Raw genomic sequence first — 19,184 nt, forward strand, 5'->3', positions numbered from 1 at the left:
ACCCAGTTTCAAAACTTTAAGGCTAGGGAGAAAATACTGCAATCAACAAGAAAAAAATTAAATAATGCAGAGAAACAATTAGGCTTTCATAAGACCTAGCAGCTTCTATGCTAAAAGACTACAGGTCTTAGAACATTATTTTTCAAAGGGCAAAAGATGTGATCAAGAATAACTTATACAGCAAAGTTGGTTATATTCCTGAATGAAAAAAAATGGATATTTAATGAACTGAAAAACCTACAGTTATTTGTGACAATTAAGATCAGAACTCAATGGAAAATTCAACATAAAAGGTCAGGAAAAAGATAAGGGAGACTTCTGGGAGCCAAGATGGTGGAGTAAGCAGTAAATCACTGTAGCTCTCCCATATTCACCTCCAAACAGCCATAAAATAGGGCCTCAGAACAAATCCTGGAAGGGTAGAACCATCAGAAAGATGAGGTGAAGTAGTCTTTTAGTTGGGGAGACTTGTAGGATTGGTAAGAAAGGTATGGCAAGAAGGATCCATCTTACTCATGTAAAAGGGGAGCACAGTACAGGACAGGAAGAGTCCCAGCAAGCCCTGCTTCAACAAACCAGTGAGAGATCCTGGGCCACAGTGTGGTGGAGCAGGTAAACGCCAATACCAGGACCCCTCCATGTGCTTTAGCATATCCAGGGGTGCCAGTAGACTCCAGATGGAGAACCACCATGTGTTTCAGTGTAGCACCAAGTAGGCAAGCATCCTCCAGCAACTGGACCTCCACATGCTTCAGCACAGCCCAGAATGGACAGGCATCTTCTGGTTGTTGGACCTCTTTGCAGCCCTAAGCAGGCATGCATCCTCTAGCAGCTGGACCTCCATGTTCTTCAGTGCAGCCCAGGGTGGATAAGCATCTTCTGGCTGCTGGGCCTTCCTATGTTTAACCACAGCCCTGGGCAAACAGGCATCCTTCAGGGGCCAGACCTCCACATGTTTCAGAATAGCCCCAGGGAAATACAGCAAAGCCCACCTAGTGTCAGCACACACCATACACCACCTCTATGACTCCAGCTCACCACCAGATAAGCTGCCAGACCTCCTCCAGCCTCCAGTCGCCAGCACCTGAGGCCTCAGCACACAGAGCCAGTGACCAGGCCCCTGAACCACAGCACAAGAAGCTTGGGACAGTTCCCTGTGCTACAACAAGAAAATTCAACTTTAAAAGCCAAGAAATAGGCCAAAAAATGAGCAAGAAGCAAAAACAAACCTTGACCATAGTAAATTAATGGTGACAGGGAAGATCAAAACATAAACTCAAAAACAAAAAAACAAAAAACAAAAACATAAACACACCAACTCAGAAGAGGACAATGTTGCCAATATACCTACACCCAAAACCTTAAAGGGGAATATGAATTGGTCTCAAGCCCAAAAAGCCTTCTTGGAAAAGCTCAAGGAGGATTTTAGAAGTCAAATAAGAGAATTAGAAGAAAAATTGGGAAAAGAAATGAGAGGTGTGCAAGAGAGGTATGCAACTTGGAAAATGAAGGACAAAAATTGACCAAAGAAAACAATTCCTTAAAAAAAATACAGTTGGCCAAATGGAAAAAAAAAAACCACTGAAGAAAACAACTCCTTAAAAAGTAAAATCAGCCAAATGAAAAAGGAGGTACAAAAGCTAACTGAAGAAAATAATTCCTTAAAATTTAGAATTGGGCAAGTGGAAAGTAATGACTCTATAAGACATCAAGAATAAAACAAAATCAAAAGAATGATAAAATAAAAGAAAATATAAACTACCTCATTGGAAAAACAACTGACCTGGAAAATAGATCCAGGAGAGATAATTTAAGGATTATTGGACTACCTGAAAGACATAATTGAAAAAAGAGCCTGAACAGCATCTTTTAAGAAATTATCAAGAAAAAGTGCCCTGAGATCCCAGAACCAGAGGGCAAATTAGTCATCAAAAAATCCACTTATCACCTCCTGAAGAGTTCCCAAATTAAAAATTACAAGGAATACTGTAGCCAAATCCCAGAATTATCAGGTCAAGGAGAAAATACTACAAGCAGCCAGAAAGAAACAATTCAAATAACATGGAACCACACTCAGGACTTAGCAGCTTCTACATTATGGTGTCAGAGGGCCTGGAATATGATATTCCAGAAGGCAAAAGAGCTTGGATTACAATCAAGAATCAACTACCCAGCAAAGCTGAGCATAATATTTCAGGGGAAAAGATGGACATTCAATGAAATAGGGGATTTTCAATCATTCCTGATGAAAACATTAAAGCTGAACAGAAAAATCCATTTTCAAATAAAAGACTCAAGGGAAGCATAAAAAGGTAAATAGGAAAGAAAGAAAAAGCATGTTATTCAAGAAGGTTAAATTGTTTACATCCCTACATGGGAAGATGATACTTGTAACTCTTTTTTTAATTAATTAATTTATTTTTAGTTTTCAATATTCATCTTTATAAGATTCTGAGTTCTCCTTCTCTCCCCTTCCTTCTCCCCAAGACAGCAGGCAATCTGATACAGACTATACATGTACAACCATATTAAACATATTTTCACATCAGTCATGTTGTGAAAGAAGAATCAGAAGAAAAGGGAAAAACTATGAGAAAAAAACAAAAATAAAGAGAAAATAGTATGCTTTGATCTGCTTTCAGACTTCATAGTTCTTTCCCTGTAAGTGGGTAGCATTTTCCATCATGAATCCCCTGGAGTTGTGTTAGATCATTGCACTGCTGAGAAGAGCTAAGACTATCAAAATTGATCATTACATAATGTTACTGTTACTGTGTATAATGTTCTAGTTCTGCTCATTTTACTCAACATCAGTTCATGTAAGTCTTTCTAGGTTTTTCTGAAATCCACTGCTTATCATTTCTTATCAAACAATAGTATCCCATTATATTCATATACCACAATTGTTCAGTCATTCTCCAATTGATAGTCATTCTCTCAATTTCCAATTCTTTGCCACCACAAAAAGAACTGCTATAAATATTTTTGTACACGTGGGTCCTTTTTTCCTTTTTTATGATCTCTTTGGGATACAGATCTAGTGATACTTGTAACTCTTGAGAACTGTATCTTTATTAGGGCAATTACAAGTTGACTTTGATGTGATGATAAAAAAAAATTAAGGGGTAAAAAAAAAAGGTTTGTACTGGGAGAAGAGGAAAAGGGGAGGCAGAATAGGTAAAATTACATGACACAAAGAGCCATGAAGACCTATTACAATAGAGGGAAAGAAGGGAGAGGGTGAGCATTGTTTGAAACTTACTCTCACTGGATTTGGTTCAAAGAGGGAATAACATACATATTAAGTTGGTTATTGAAATCTATCTTACCCTATAAGGAAGTAGGAGGAGAAAGGAAAAAGAAAAGGGATGGGGTAGGTAGAAGGGAGGGCAGGAGAAAGGGCAGAAGTAGTAGGGGAAAGGGGAAAGAAAAGTGAAGGGAGTTGATAAAAGGGAGGGCAGATTGAGGGATGTAGTGGTTAGAAGCAAAGCATTTGTGAGGAGGGAAAGGGAAAAAGGACAGAGAAAAGCATAAACAGAATGAAAAATAAGGTGGAGAGAAAGACACAGTAATCATAACTGTGAATGTGAATGGGATGAACTCTCCTATAAAATGGAAGAGGATAGCAGAGTAGATTAAGAAAAACATAATTTTACAATATATTGTTTACGAGAAACACATTTGAAGTAGAAAGATGCACACAGAGTAAAAGTAAAAGACTGGAGCATAATATATTATGCTTCACCTGAAGTAAAAACAAAACAAAACAAAAAAAGGGGGGTGGCAATCTTGAACTCAAACAAAGCAAAAGAATATAAAGAAAACATTAAAGACTGATTATAAGGGACTCATGAAAGTCAAACTGTTTACTTCTTATATATGGAAAATGTTATAGTACTCTTAAGACTGTCATTATTCCTAGGATATTTTGAAAGAAAGGTTGGTACTGAGTTGTGTATAATGGGATACATCTAAAACAAAATTAAGTAGGAAAGGGTCAAAAAGGAGATATCTCATTAAAATGGGATGTGAAAGGAAGATACAGAGGAATCAGGTAAGGGTGGAGGACCTTACACTTATGGGATCTGGGTTAAAGAGAGAACAAATTATATATCTAAAAGTGTATAAAAATGTTCTAAACTTATGAAGAAAGGATTAGGGGACATGATAAAGGGGGGGATTTTTAGAAGGGTGTATAGATTAAGATTTAGGAGGGTTGGGGAGAAGATAAAGGAGGGACTCTTAGAGGGATAGGCAGAATAAAGAATAGAGAGGAAAGAGGCGAGGACAAGGTAGTAGGGATAGGATAAAAAGAGAGTCTGAGAAGGACAATAGTGAGTAAAAATAAGTTGGAGGGAAACTGACAACTAGTAATTACAACTTTGATTGTGAATGGGATGAACTCACCTATCAAGCAGAAATGGATAGCAGAATGGATTAAAAAATAAGAATCCAACAATATGTTCTTTACAAGAAACACGTTTAAGAATGAGAGATACACAGAGAGTTAAAATGGAAAGTTGGAGTAGAATTTAATGTAGAAGCTGCAAGGTCCTGTGTAATCCTGACTGTGGTTCCATGATATTTAAACTGTTTCTTTCTGGAGGCTTGCAGTATTTTCTCTTTGACCTGGTAATGTTGACATTTGGCTACTATATTCCTTGGCATTTTCAACTTGGGATCTCTTTCAGGAGGTGATCAGTGGATTCTTTCTATGGCTATTTTACCCTCTGGTTCTAGGACCTCAGGGCAGTTTTCCTTGATGATTTCCTGAAAGATACTGTCCAGGCTCTTTTTTTTTCATCGTGATTTTCAGGTAGACCAATAATTTTTAAATTGTCTCTCCTGGATCAATTTTCCAGGTCAATTGTTTTATCAATGAGGTATTTTATATTTTCATCTATTTTTTCATTCTTTTGTTCCTGTTTGACTGATTCTTGATCTCTCATGGAGTCATTAGCTTCCATTTGCCTAATTCTAATTTTTAATAAATTGTTTTCTTCTATTAGATTTTGTACCTCCTTCCCCATTTGGCCAATTGTATTTTTTGGGACTTGTTTTCTTCAGTGTACTTTTTTTTTCAGTTGGCCAATTGTATTTTTTAAAGACTTGTTTTCTACAGTTAATTTTTGTCCTTCCCTTTCCAAGCTATTGACTCTCTCTTTCATACCTCTCATTTCTTTTCCCAATTTTTCTTCTACCTCTCTCATTTGACTTTTAAAATCCTTATTGAGTTCTTCCAAGAAGGCTTTTTGGGCTTCAGACCAGTTCATATTCCCTTTTGAGATTCCAGATGTGGGTTTGTTGACAATGTTGTCCTCTTCAGAATTTCTGCCTTGATCTTCACTGTCCCCATAATAAGAATTTATCGTACACTTCTTTTTGCTCAATGTGTTTGCTTATATCCTGGCCTTTAAAGGGGCTGAGCCCTCCTGCTGGGGAGCAGGTGACACTGACCCAAGCTTCTTGTGCTGGGAGCCGGGCCTGGTCACTGGTTTTGTGTTCTGGCAGCTTACCTGGTGTTGGGCTGGAATCAACAACACTGGAACTCTAGGGGTAGGATTGAGTAGTCTGGCCCTGGAGGTTGGCTGCTCACCTGGGCCTTTCCTTCTTTTCACTTTATTCAGCTCCTTTCAGATGGATGTTGCAGGATGTTTATCCATCTGGGGCCCCTTGGAGCACTTCCCAGAGTTTTGCTGAGGTGCTGGGAGACCTGGTTACTGTAGAATGCTGGGGCACCTGGTAGTTTTCTGATCTGGTTTCCACTGGTTCCTGGGTTTCAGGATCTCCTCTTGGTATGCTGAGGTGGGGCTTTCTGCTAGTTTGCTGGGACGCCTCCTGTTCTGTACTGCTCCCCTTCCCCCAGGGCAAGAGAAGCCTTTCCTGTTAATCCCTCAAGATGCCTGGGCTATAGGACTGCTGCACCTTGTCTTTCTTCTGGCTCAGCTGTTCCAGGGTTTTTCCTGGGGTGATATTTTCTGGGTTTTCAGAGATTAATAAGGGAGGGTAAGAACGACTTACTTCTTACTCCACCATCTTGGCTCCCATGGTTGGAGTCGAATTTATTATGTTTTAACTGATGCAAAAAAGGCAGGGGTAGCAATAATGATCTCAAAGTTAAGGCTAAAATAAATTTAATTAAATGAGATAAACAGGATAACTACATTTTGATTAAAGGTATCATAGACAATGAAGCAATATTAATACTGACTCGATAGTCACCAAATACTATAGTATCTAAATTTTTAAAACAAAAGTTAAATGAATTATAGTAGCTCTATAATAGTGGGGAATTTTAATCTTCCCCTCTGGAATAAATAAATAAATTAAATAAATCTAACAAAAAATAAGTAAGAAAGAAGTCAGGGAAGTGAATATAATTTTAGATAAGAAAAATAAAATAGCTATCCAGAGAGAATTGAATGGAAATAGAAAGGAAAATACTTTTTCTCAATGGTTCGTGATACCTTAACAAATAGTGACCATATATTAAGACATAAAAATTTTATAGTTCAAAGCAGAAATCTTAAATATATCTTTGTCAGATAGCAATGCAATAAAATTATATTTAATAAAGGCAACATAGATTGAAAATTAATTGGAGATTAAACAACTTAATCTTAAAGAATGGGTTGGTTAAAGAGCAAATCATAGAAACAATAAATATGACATTCTAAGACACCGAGAAATAGTAAAACAAAATTAAAAGAATGAAAAAATAGAATAGAAAGTAAAATATCTCATCAGAAAAGCAACTGATCTGGAGAATAGGTCAAGAAGAAATAATATAGGAATAGTCAGACTACCTGAAAATTACAATTAAAAAAAAGAATCTTGGTACAAAATTACAAGCAATCATCAAAGAAAATTACTCTGAAATTCTATAACTAAAAGGCAAAGGAGAAATAGAAAATGTCCACCAATCGCCACCTGAAAGAGAGCCCAGGAAGAAAAGTTACAGGAAAAGTTATACGGCCAACTTTCAAAGCTCCCTGGTTAAGGAGAAAATACTAGAAGTTACAACAACAACAACAACAACAACAAACCCCAAAACTTAAATATCTTGGAGCTATAGTAAGGATTACTCAAGACCCAGCAGCTACTATGCTGAAGAACCATAAGTCTTGGAATACTATATTCCATAGAGCAAAAGAACTAGTACTATGACCAAGGGTAACATACCCAGTAAAGTTAAGTATAATCCTGAATGAAAAAAAAATAGACATTTAACAAACTGAAAGACTTTCAGGTTTTTGTGACAAAATAGCAGTACTTAAGGGAAAATTCAACATATAACATACAGGAGAAATATACAGTAAACATTAAAGACCAATTATTAGGGACTCAATAATGAGAAATTGTTCACTTCTTAAATGTGAAAATATTAGCATTCTTATGACTGTCATCATTATTTGGGTAGTTTGAAAGAAAGCCTTGGGCTAAGCTGAGTATAATGGGGTTATTCTAAAAAAATAAAACTGTAGGAAGAGATAAAAAGGAGTAATTATCTCATACAAAGGAGCCAAAAAAGGAAAAATTGATACAGAAGAAGCTAGAAAGGGGGAGGGAGAGTAGTGCCGGAACCTTATTGTCATCAGAAATGTGTTAAAAAGGTAACAACATATATATATCTACAAGGGTATAAAAGTCTTCTACATTTGGAAAGAAATAAGAGGGCAAGGGGATAGGATGGGGAAGAAGATAAGGGAGGGACTCTTGGAAGGTTGAGTGGGTCAAGGAATAAAAAGGCAAGGCAGCAGGTAGAAGTAAAGCAGAGAAGTGAAGAGGGATAGGGTAAATAGGGTGAGAAGGATAGTGAGGAAAAACATGGAGGAAAACACACAAGTAATTATAGCTTAGCATGTGAATAGGATGAGTTTACCCATAAAATGAAAATAGATACTAGATTAAAAATCTAAATTCAACGATATGTTGCTTTCAGGAAACACCATAAAAACGAGAAATACACACAAAGATAAAATAAAGGGAACCCCAGAGTGGAGGCTGGGACCCACTGCCCACGAGGAGGTAGGCCCTGGGCGCCCAGCAGCAGGGCCCAGTCAGAGGACAGAAGAGGCTCCTTGGACCCCAGAATGGGAGCCCCAAGCCACACAGATTGTGTATGCAATGGACACTGATCTATTCCCAGGACAGTAAGAACCTGGACAAGTTTATCAAAGTTTTTGCCCTGAAGACAGTCCAAATGATAGTCCAGGCATGTCTTGGAAGATTTGTACGTGCTCATTATCTTCCCCAACAGGATGTGACTGGTTCAACTTGGCCATCAAGGATATCCCAGAGGTCACACATGAGGCCAAGAAAGCATTGGAAGGACAGCTGCCCACTGTGGGGAGGTTGATGTGTGTGGAAATCTCACTCAAGACTTTGGAGGGAGATTCCATGGAACTAGAAATTAGGTATCTTGAAATGAATGAAAAATGTGACAAAGAAATTAAAGCTTCCTACACTGTGTACTGCAGTTACTATTGAAGTCTCTGCTTGCTGTCACTAGAGTGACACCAGCCTACCGAATCTCTAGGAAACAGGGCCCTGAATATGCCATACTCTACAGGATATACTTTGGAGAAGTGCAGTTGATAGCTTAGGAGGTTGCCAGACAGTTGGAGTTGGCACAGTAGGCACCCCAGTAGACACCATCACTGTCCTGTGCCTACAGATTTAACTTGACCTTCATGTCTACCATGCAGTTTGAGAGGACCCCACCTATCATGGGGATTGTCATAGATCATTTTGTGCCATCCCTACCCCATGTCTTTGCCCATGCACCCCTGCAACTACAGGACAGCTGGTGAGGATGCTGGAGTAGCATACCCATCTGGACTCTCAGCAAGTCTGTACCACTTCTTTCTCAACCTCCCCTCCATCTCAGTTAATAGTTCCAGAGAAGGAAGGTGGAGTGCCCCTCACTCCTAGCCAGCCTGTCCATGGCACCCAGGCTGGCCATGAGAAGATGGCAACCTGTACTCCTTCCAGTGGTGCCCATTTCATAATCATTTTTTCCGGCAGTGAAGACACTGAAACTATCCAACAGCAGCGAAGGCCAGGGCTCCCTCCATGGTGTCCTGGAGGCCATCTTGGTTTGGAAAATGGGAGCACTTGTCAACAATTCAATGAAAAAAAATACAAACAAACAAAAAAACAATTCAATGGATCAGGTAACAATGACCAATTTGGACATCCCCTTTGCCATGTTTGAACCCAAGAATTTTGATCTAGAGGATAATGATTTCATGGTGAATCCACCTGACTCCCCAGACACTGAATCTCCTCTTCAAGGCAGCTTACACTCTGATGGGTCCAGCGGTGGCAGCAGCAGAAACACTCAAGATGACTTTTTCATGGTTGACTTTAAACCAGCCTTCTCAAAAGATGACATTCTGCCCATGGATGTAGGGGCCTTCTACCAGGAGTTTCAGAATCCCCTTCAGCTGAGCAGTCTCTCCATTGACATTGGGACTCAGTCCATGATGGGAGACCTGGATTTGCTCCCAGACTGGCTGTACATGAGAATGTCAGAGTTTAATGCCTTTGGGGAGACCTTACATTAAAGTCCTCCCCATGCCCCAGCAGCAGCAGCAGCAGCCTCTTTCTTGGACACCCCTGAGGACAGAGACCATTCCGCTTATCTCTCTTCTCCCTCTCTCTCATCTGTTATTTATTCACTTCAATCCAGGCCAGGGGGTAGCAGGCAGAGGGAAGGGGCTCCCCCATTCCTGCCTTTTGATTCTTCTTCCCAATCAAACACAGGGGTCAGCACTGAAGAGGGCCCAGTCCCTGCATCATTGGAGTTCTGGGCCGTAACCTACCGTAAGGGTTAGGAATAAATAAATAAATACAGCTGGTGAAAAAGGGAGCTTTCCCACTTCCATCTAGAGCAGAGCAGCTGATCTCAGTCCCTCTTGCTCAGCCAGCTGAACATCACCATCCAGTTTGGCCTGTAGAATTATGGACCTTCCACCCTCTTTGAACTGAGCAGTCTCTCCCCTTTGTATTGGGGCTCTATCTAGGGCTGAGAATATCAGGTATGACTGTCCTACCCAACCCCAACCCCATGACCCAGTAACAATAAAGGAGAGAGGAAAGTTCAGTCCAGCAGTACCACACACAATGTAGAGGCCTGCAAGGATGGGGCATTTTACTTTCCCATATCTCAGTACTCTGCCCACTAGAGAAAAGACTCTCTGCTCTGGAAAGGCTGACTGGCTGTCCACAAACTAACTTTTCTGGCCCAATGCAGTCTGGTTCTCATGTAGTATAGATGCTTTCATGACACTACACAAGGTTGCGTTGGACTGCCCTGATGACTCATCAGATTACCTGTCCCCTGCTCCTAACCCATGACTGTAAATAAAAACTCAGCATCCTATTTTGTTAGGGCTGTGTCATTGGGAGTTGTAGAGCAAGATTCTCTTCTTTCTTTTCCCTTCCTCTCTTGCTATTGTTGCTGCTCTATGCTTATAGATAAGCATCAAACAATAAATATTTACTGCTTTAAAAGAAAGCAGATTATTTAAAAAAAAAGATGAGGTAGGAAACAAGAATGCCTACTGTAACCAATATAATTCAGTATTGTATTGAAAATTCTAGCAGTAGCAATAAAAGGAGAAAAAGAAATAGAATCAGAATAGGGAATGAGGTAATAAAATTATCTTTTTTTGCAGACAATATGATGATATACTTGGAAAATCCCAAATATACAACTAAACATTTGTTAAAACAATTACTAATTTTAGCAAAGTAGCAGGATATAAAGTAAATCTATATACAGCATCAACATTCCTATATATCATAAACAAATCTCTAAGAGAGAGTAAGACATACCCCATTCAAAATAACTCTAGAGAGTATATAACATCTAAGAATACACCTGCCAAAACAAACCTGGGAACTATATTAAAAAATCATAAAAAACTGTACAAATAAAATCAGATTTAAATAATTGGAGAAATATTAATTGTTCATGGGTAAGCAGGGTCAATATAATAAAAATGACAATTTTACCTAAATTAATTTATATGTTCAATGCAAACTCAATTAAATTAACCCCAAGAATTTTTACTGAATTAGAATAAATAATAACCAAATTCATTTAGAAGAACAAAAAGTCAAGAATATCAAAGGAACTAATGAAAAAAAATGTAAAGGAAGGAGGTTTAGCAGGACCAGATCTTAAACTCTATTATAAAGTAGTACTTATCAAATCTATCTGGTATTGCTAAGAAATAAAAAGGTAGATAATTACAACAGAGTAGATATAAAACTTACAGCAGCAAATAAAAATAGTAGCTTTGTATTTGCTGAGCATAAAGACTTCAGATTTTGAGATAAGAATTAGTTATTTGGTAAAAAAAAATTGGGAAAACTGTAAAGCAGTATGTCAAAAATTGGGTATAGATCAATATCCTACACTATGCACCAAGATAAGGTCAAAATAGATACATGACCAAGACATAAAGAGAGATATTACAAGAAAATTTAAAGAACATGGAACATATTACTTATCAGACTTGTGGATAGGTGAATAATTTATGAATAAACAAGAGCTAGAGAGCAGAGCGAGGGGTAAAATGTATAATTTCAATTACCTTAAATTAAAAAGGGAGGGGTGTTTTGTTTATGCAAATAGGCTGATAGCTGATATAGTTATAATATCAAAAAGTAATAGTACAGGGAGAAGAGGAAAGGAAGAAATTGAATGGGGCAAATTGTCTCACATAAAAGAGAAGTGAAAGAGTTGTTACAGTGGAATGTAAGATAGGAGGGGTGGCGGACAATGCTTAAACCTTACTCTTATCAGAATAGGCTCAAAGAAAGAATAATACAAACTTAGCTGGATATAGAAATCTATCTTACTCTATAGAGAAGTAAAAAGGCACAGGGATAAGAAAATGGGGAGACTGATAGAAGAGAGGGAAGATTGGGGGAGGTGGTGGTCAGAAGTAAAACACTTTTGAGGAAGGACGGGTGAAAGGTAAAAGAAAGAAAAGGATAAACAAGGGAAATAGGATGGAGTAAAATACACATTTAGTTATGATAACTGTAAATGTGAATGAACTTACCCATGAAACAGAAGCAGGTAGCAGAATAGATTAAAAACCAGAATTCTAAAATATAACACAGCTGAAGTATAGAGATACACACAGAATAAAGGTAAGGAGCAGAATCTATTATGCTTCAGCTGAAATTTAAAAAAGCAAAGGTAGCCATCATGATCTCAAACAAAGCAAAAACAAAAATAGACCTAATATAAGAGATAAGGGAGAAACAATATCTTGCTTTGTAAAAGGTACCATAGACAATGAAGAAATATCAATACTAAACATATGCAAAAAAATGGTATAGCACCTAAATTTTTTAAAGAAGTTAAATGAGTTACAGAAGAAAATAGAAAGTAAAAACAGTGGGAGAACTTAACTTTCCCTTCTCAAAATTGTCTAAATTAAACCAAAAATAAACAAGAAAGAAGTTAAGGAGGTGAACAGAATTTTAGAAAAGTTGGATATAATAGAACTCCGGGGAAAATCAAACTGGGATAGAAAGGAATATACCTTTTCCTCATTGGTACATGGCACCTACCCAAAAATTGACCATGTATTAGGGCATAAAAACCTCATCAATTGCAAGAAAGTAGAAATACTAGAATATGTACTTTTCAGGTCATGATGCAATATAAATTACATTCCATAAAGGGCAGTAAAAAGATAGACTAAAAATTCATTGGAAACTAAATAATCTAATCATCAAGTGGGTTAAAGAACAAATCATAGAAACAGTCAATAATTTCACTAAAGAAGACCAAAACAATGGACAACATACCAAAATTTGGGATGAAAGCAAAGTAGTACCTAGGGGAAGTTTGTATCTCTAAATGCTTGTGTCAATAAAATAGAGAAAGAACAGATCAATGAAATGGGTGTGTAACTAAAAAAAAGTGGAAAAAGAACAAATTAAAAATTCCAACTAAACATCAGATTGGAAATCCTGAAAATCAGAGGAGAGAGGAAACCATTGAACTAATAAATAAATATAGAGCTGGTTTTATGAAAAAAAAATACAGTAGAAAAAAATAATGAAACTTTGTTAATATAGTTTTAAAAAGGGAAAGAAGAAAACCAAATTACTAGTATAAAAATGAAAGGAGTAAATTCACCACCAAATGAAGAGGAAATTAAAACAATTATTAGGAGTTATTTTACCCAATTACATGCCAATAAATCTAACAATTTAAGCAAAATGGATGAATATTACAAAAATATAAATTGCCCAGACTAACAAAAGAGGAAATAGAATACTTAAATAACCCCATCCTAGAAAAAGAAATTTAACACACCACCAGTGAATTTTCTAAGAAAAAAAAAATCCCATGGTCAGATGGATACACAAGCAAATTCTATCAAACATTTAAAGATCAATTAACACCACATTATTTGGAAAAACAGTCAAAGAATACAAAATTCCTTTTATGATACAAATATGGTGCTCATATCTAATCCAGGAAGAGTGAAAGCAGAAAAAAAAAACCCTATAGACAGACTTCCCTAATGAATATTAATGCAAAAATTTTAAATAAAATGCTAGTAAGGAGATCACAGCAACATGTGACAAAGATCATACACAATGACCAGGTGAATTTATACCAGGAATGCAGGGCTGGTTCAATATTAGGAAAATTTTCAGCACGATTGACCATATCAATAACAAAATCAAAAGAAATAATCTGATTATCTCGATTGATGCAGAAAATGTCTTTGACAAAATACAACACCCTTTCCTATTAGAACATTAGAGGTATGGAGCTTTACTAAAAATGATAAGTAAAATCCATCTAAAACAATCAGCAAGCATTATCTGTAATGAGGATAAGCTACAATCCTCCCCATTAAGATTAGAAATAAAGCAATGATGCCCATTATTACCACTATTATTCAAAATTGAACTAGAAATGTTAGCTATAGGGGCAGCCAGGTGGCACAGTGGATAGAACTCTGGTGTTGGAGTCAGGAGGACCTGAGTTCCAATCCGGTCTCAGACACTTGACACTTACTACCTGTGTGACCCTGGGGAAATCACTTAACACCAATTGCCTCAACAAAAATAAAAAAAAAAGTTAGCTATAGCAGTAAGAAAAGAAGAATATATTTAAGGAATTAGAACAGACATTGAGGAAAAAAATATCGCTCTTTGCAGATGATGATGGTATAGAGAATCCTGGAGAATCAACTAAAAAACTAGTTGAAATTAAGAATTTTAGCAAAGTTGCAGGATATTAAATAAACACATGTAAGTCATCAGCATTTCTGTATATTATCATCAAAGTCCAGCAGCAAGAAGGAGAAATTCTATTTTAAATCACTTTTAAAAACTTGGGTATCTACCTGCAAGACAAACCCAGGAACTATATGAACACAGTTACAAAACACTTTTCACACAAATAGAGACAAATCTAAACAATTGGAAAAATGTTAATTGCTCATGGATAAAGTGAACCAAAATACTAAAAATGAAAATTCTACTTAAATTAGTCTATTCGTTGAATGGCATACCAATCATACTACCAAGAAACTTTTTTTATAGAGCTAGAAAAAACAAACTTTACCTGGAAGAACAAAAAGTCAAGTATCAAAGGATCAATGAAAAAAAAAAGTGAAGGAAGCAGTACCAGATTTCAAACCTTATTATAAAGTAATCTTCAAAATAATCTGATGTTGGCTAAGTAATAGAGTGGTTGATCAGTAGAATAGATTAGGTGGACAAGACAAGGTAGTAAATGACCATAGTAATTTAGTGTTTTATAAACCCAAAGACCCCAGCTTCTGGTTAAGAACTCACTATTTGACAAAAACAGCTGAGAAAACTGGAAAACAGTATGGTAGAAACTAGGCATAGAGCAACATATACCACATATGCCAAGATAAGGTCAAAATGAGTGCATGATTTAAAGGGTGATAACATAAACTAGGAGAGCTTGGAATAGTTTACCTGTCAGATCTTCAGATAGGGAAATACTTAGGACCAAACAAGATAAAGAAAACATTACAAAATGTAAAATGGATAATTTTTATTATAAAATATTAAAAAGGTTTTGCACAAATAAAACCAAAGCAACCAAAATTAGAAGGAAAGCAGAAAACTGGGAAAAAATTTCTGCAAGTATCATTGAGCAAAGCCTCATTTCTTAAATACGTAGAGAACTGATTCAAATTTATAAGAATACAAGTCATTCTCCAATTGACAAATAGTTGAAGGATATAAACAGGCAGTTTTCAGTCAAAGAAATCAAAGCTATCTATAGTCCTATGAGAAAATGCTTTAAATCAATAATGATTACAGAAATTCAAATTAAAACAACTCTGAGGTACCACTTCACACCTATCAGATTGCTTAATGTGACAGAAATAGAAAATGATAAATGTTAGAGAAGATGTGGTAAACTGGGACACTAATGCACTGTTGGTGGAGTTGTGAACTGATCATTCTAGAAAGCAATTTGAAATTATGCCCAAAGAACTATAAAAGTGATCCAGCAATGTCGTTGTTTGTCTGTTGTTCTCAAAGATGACCATGACATCAGGAAGATGAAGCCATGACTTGCAAGTGAATTGGAGCTAAGTGAGGGAGGATTGTACAAAGTCACCAGACTCACCTTCTCCTCCAGAGCAATTTTAATCCAGTTGCAAGACATTGATCAGGATGAGTGGAGATGGCCCCCAATCCAGCAATACCACTACTAGGTAGATATCCCAAAGAGATTTTTAAAAGTTGTGGGCAGAAGAACCTATTTGTACAAAAATATTTATAGCAGCTCTTTTTGTGGTGGCTAAGAATTGGAAATTAAGGGGATGCCCATCATTTAGGAAATGGCTGAACAAGTTTTTGTACATGATTATCATGGAATATTTTTGTGCTATAAGCATTGATAACCAGGACAACTTCAGAAAAGCCTGCACTTACATGAACAGTTATAGACTGAAGTGAGAAGAACCAGAAGGGAAAAAAAAAAACAAAACATTATACACAGTAACAGTAATGCACAATGAACAACTGTGAATGACTTAGTTTTTCTTAGCAATACAATGATCCAAGACAATCCCAAAGGACTCATGATCAAAAATGCGATCCAACTCCAGAGAAAGAACTGATGGCATCTGAATACAATGATGTCTGAATGGCAAAGCACACTATTTTTCTCTTCTTTTCTTTCTTCCTTTCTTCTTTTTCTTTCTTCTTTTTTCCTTGCTTTCTTTTTTCCTTCCTTGCTTCTTTCCTTCCTTCTTGCCTCTTTCCTCCCTCCTTCCTTCCTCCATTCCTCCCCCTCTTCCTTCTTTATTTCCATCTTTCTTTCCTCCTTGCTTCCTACCCTCTTCCATTTCTCTTTCCTTCCTTCCTTTCTTCCTTCTTTTCCTTCCTTCCCTCCCTCCTTCCTTCATTTTTTATTTCTTTCCCTTTTTGTTTGTGTTTTCTTCCAGAAAATGATTAATATGGAAATGTTATACATGACCGATAATGTATAAACTATATCAAATTGCTTACCATCATAGGAAGGGGTGAGAAGAAGGAAGGAGGGATAGAATTTGGAACTAAAAACTTTTGAAAAAACAAGTGATAAAAATGTTTTTACATATAATTGGGGAAAAATAAAATATTGTTAAGCAATAAAAAAGAAAAAATGAATATTGGAAAATCACAAAAACAAACTGGACCCAAAATAAGAGAAATGAAAAGATACTTTTCCCTGTCTTCGTAGAAGTTTGGGGCCCTTGTATATGAAACATTATATATAGTCAGATTTTGTTTTTGATGTATTCATTGTTTTCCCATTTTTTTCTTCTTTCTCTTTCTTCTTTGTAGAAATAATTCCTTGTTGTAATGGATTGACTTCTGGGAAGTAAAGGGTGAAGTAAACAGGGAAATTAGGAAATTAAGGATCAAAGGTTTGAATTAAGATTCATCTTATAAGTTAAGGGCAGCCCAGAAGACAGCGTAGTAGTCATACTGTCAGAGAATAAGCAGTGCTACAAGACAACAAATAATCCTATCAAAGGAGCAGAAAGTGCTTTGAGGGAGTAGGCTACACTATCAGGGAGCAGGCAATGCTACCTTAGAATAGACAGCTCTACTAAAGAAGCCATGTGTAATCTCATAAAATGGTCAGCATTGTCAGAGAACAGGAAGTACTATCTAAGAATAGATAGCACAATTAGGGAAGCAGAAAATAATACCAGAGTTCAATGATACTGAACACATTAAACTGCATCCTATGGTGATGATTTATGAAGGGTAGACCCTAGTATGAAGATATTTGAGAATTTGTAATGTTAATTGGTTTTCTTTTTGCAAAATAAACTTTCTTCTGATAGGTCATGTCCAATGTGTATCAGGAGGGAATTCCAACTTGTAATGTTCAATGGGGATATCATAGAGGTCTCACTGATATGAAGTGTTATATTCATTCCAAATATAATCTAGCACTTCCTGTCACTTGTGCTCCTTATAAATAGTTTACAGAAGCATACTCACTAAAGCATTCAGGCACTGGAGACCATCCTTCTTCAGTACAAGAAAATTGTGTCCAATAGCTTGAGGTAGATCCTTGAGCAGGTACATAATTTTTGTTACAATGGTAGTACATTACTTTTCCAATAGATTCTGGAAACAACCTTCGATAGTATTCCTGGCTGTACCAATGTGGCTTATAAAGTTCTCCATTTTCAATTTCTGGATAATCACAAGGTCTCACTTGGGAGAAAGTGAAGTAAAAATAAATTATTTTCCTTATTAATAATTTTAATTATTTAATTAATTTTAATTTCCTATTATGAATACACACTTTACAATATACTATAGCTGCATTCTTTTCATTTGTGATCTCAGAATGCGCACTTAGAATCATAAAGTTAGAAGGAATTTTTGAAAGTTATCTCAATTCAATTAAACAAATATTTTAAAATGTCTACTACATACAAGACACTAAACTATGCAATTAGGATGCAAAGACAAATGTAATCTTCTTTGCCTTTGAGTACTTATATTCCACTAGAGGCTCTGAGGATGATAGCATCTAAATTGTATGAGATGGTTGGTAACTTGCCTATATTTAAATACTTCCCTGGAGAGATTCTACAGATTTCTCAGTAATCCACCCCAGTATCAAACACACTGTATCAGATCCCAAGAAAGTTTTTAATTTTCCAATTGTTCTTCCTCATATTCACCACCCCAAAGATAGTTAGTTCTGCATAAAATATCAAAATATCATATCCACTCTTCCCATCTCTTTCCTTTATGAATGAATAGATAAGAAATTAAATGCTTTCTTCAAGGAATAGTGCTTATTCAAAATTGGCTAGGAAATTATAATACCCAAAGACATCAAGATATATGAAGGTTAGGCTGGATCCCTGAGTTGGTCAAGTATGATATGGAGATGTTTTGATATTGTAGAATGCCTGCTCTTCCACTGTACTCTCATCCCTTGGCCTCTATGACAACACTATCTTGCTCTTTGTTCTCCTCAAATCTATCTGATCATTCCTTCTTAGTCTTCTGCTACAATTCCATCTATTTTCTTATTAAACATTATTATCCTCCAAAGCTCTATCCAGGGACCTCTTCTCTACTCTTTCTTAACATTCTTGTTGATCTCTTCAACTCCCATTGGTTCAATTAGCTCTATGCAAATTCTCAGATCTACATATCCAATCTCCAGCCATCTTCTGAACTCTAGTCCCATCTCACCAATTGCTTGCTGAATATTTCAGTACAAATTTCACATCAGTATCTTAGACTCAACACATCTAGAATTGAACTTATACTATTTCCTGATGACTCATCATTCCTACACCCTTTTCCTTTTCAGTGGAGGATGCCATCCTTCTAATTAATTACACAGGTTCACAACCTTTGAGTCATCCTTCACCTTTCCCTATCCACTATGTCATAAATCCAATCAATTTTCATATCTTGTTGATGCTATTACCATTACACTTCTCCTATCTTACCCCTTTATCCTGAGACTCACAGCTCCTTGCCTACAAAATGACAAAAGCCTCTTAATTGTCCTGGATACTTCTAGTCTCACTTTGTCTCCAAACTATCCTCTACACAACAGCCAAATTATTATTCATAATACACAGGTCTGAAAATTCATTTGTCCACTCAAAAAA

The 19,184-nt window shown here is 36.5% G+C and overlaps 1 protein-coding gene and 1 pseudogene across 2 annotated transcripts in view; one reads left to right on the forward strand and one right to left on the reverse strand.

Moving 5' to 3' along the window:
• The window catches only part of CFH (complement factor H), a 166,877-nt gene that overhangs the window by 96,474 nt on the left and 51,219 nt on the right, over positions 1-19,184 (reverse strand). For both annotated transcript variants that reach the window (XM_027843365.1, XM_027843364.1), the window contains exon 8: positions 17,539-17,757. In XM_027843365.1, the coding sequence (XP_027699166.1) occupies positions 17,539-17,757 (219 nt within the window). The remainder of the gene's footprint in view (positions 1-17,538; positions 17,758-19,184) is intronic.
• Positions 8,125-9,569, forward strand: LOC114029049 (annotated as a pseudogene).

Source organism: Vombatus ursinus, unplaced genomic scaffold (genome assembly GCF_900497805.2).
Source record: "Vombatus ursinus unplaced genomic scaffold, bare-nosed wombat genome assembly UNPS02014909.1, whole genome shotgun sequence".
NCBI lineage: Eukaryota > Metazoa > Chordata > Mammalia > Diprotodontia > Vombatidae > Vombatus > Vombatus ursinus.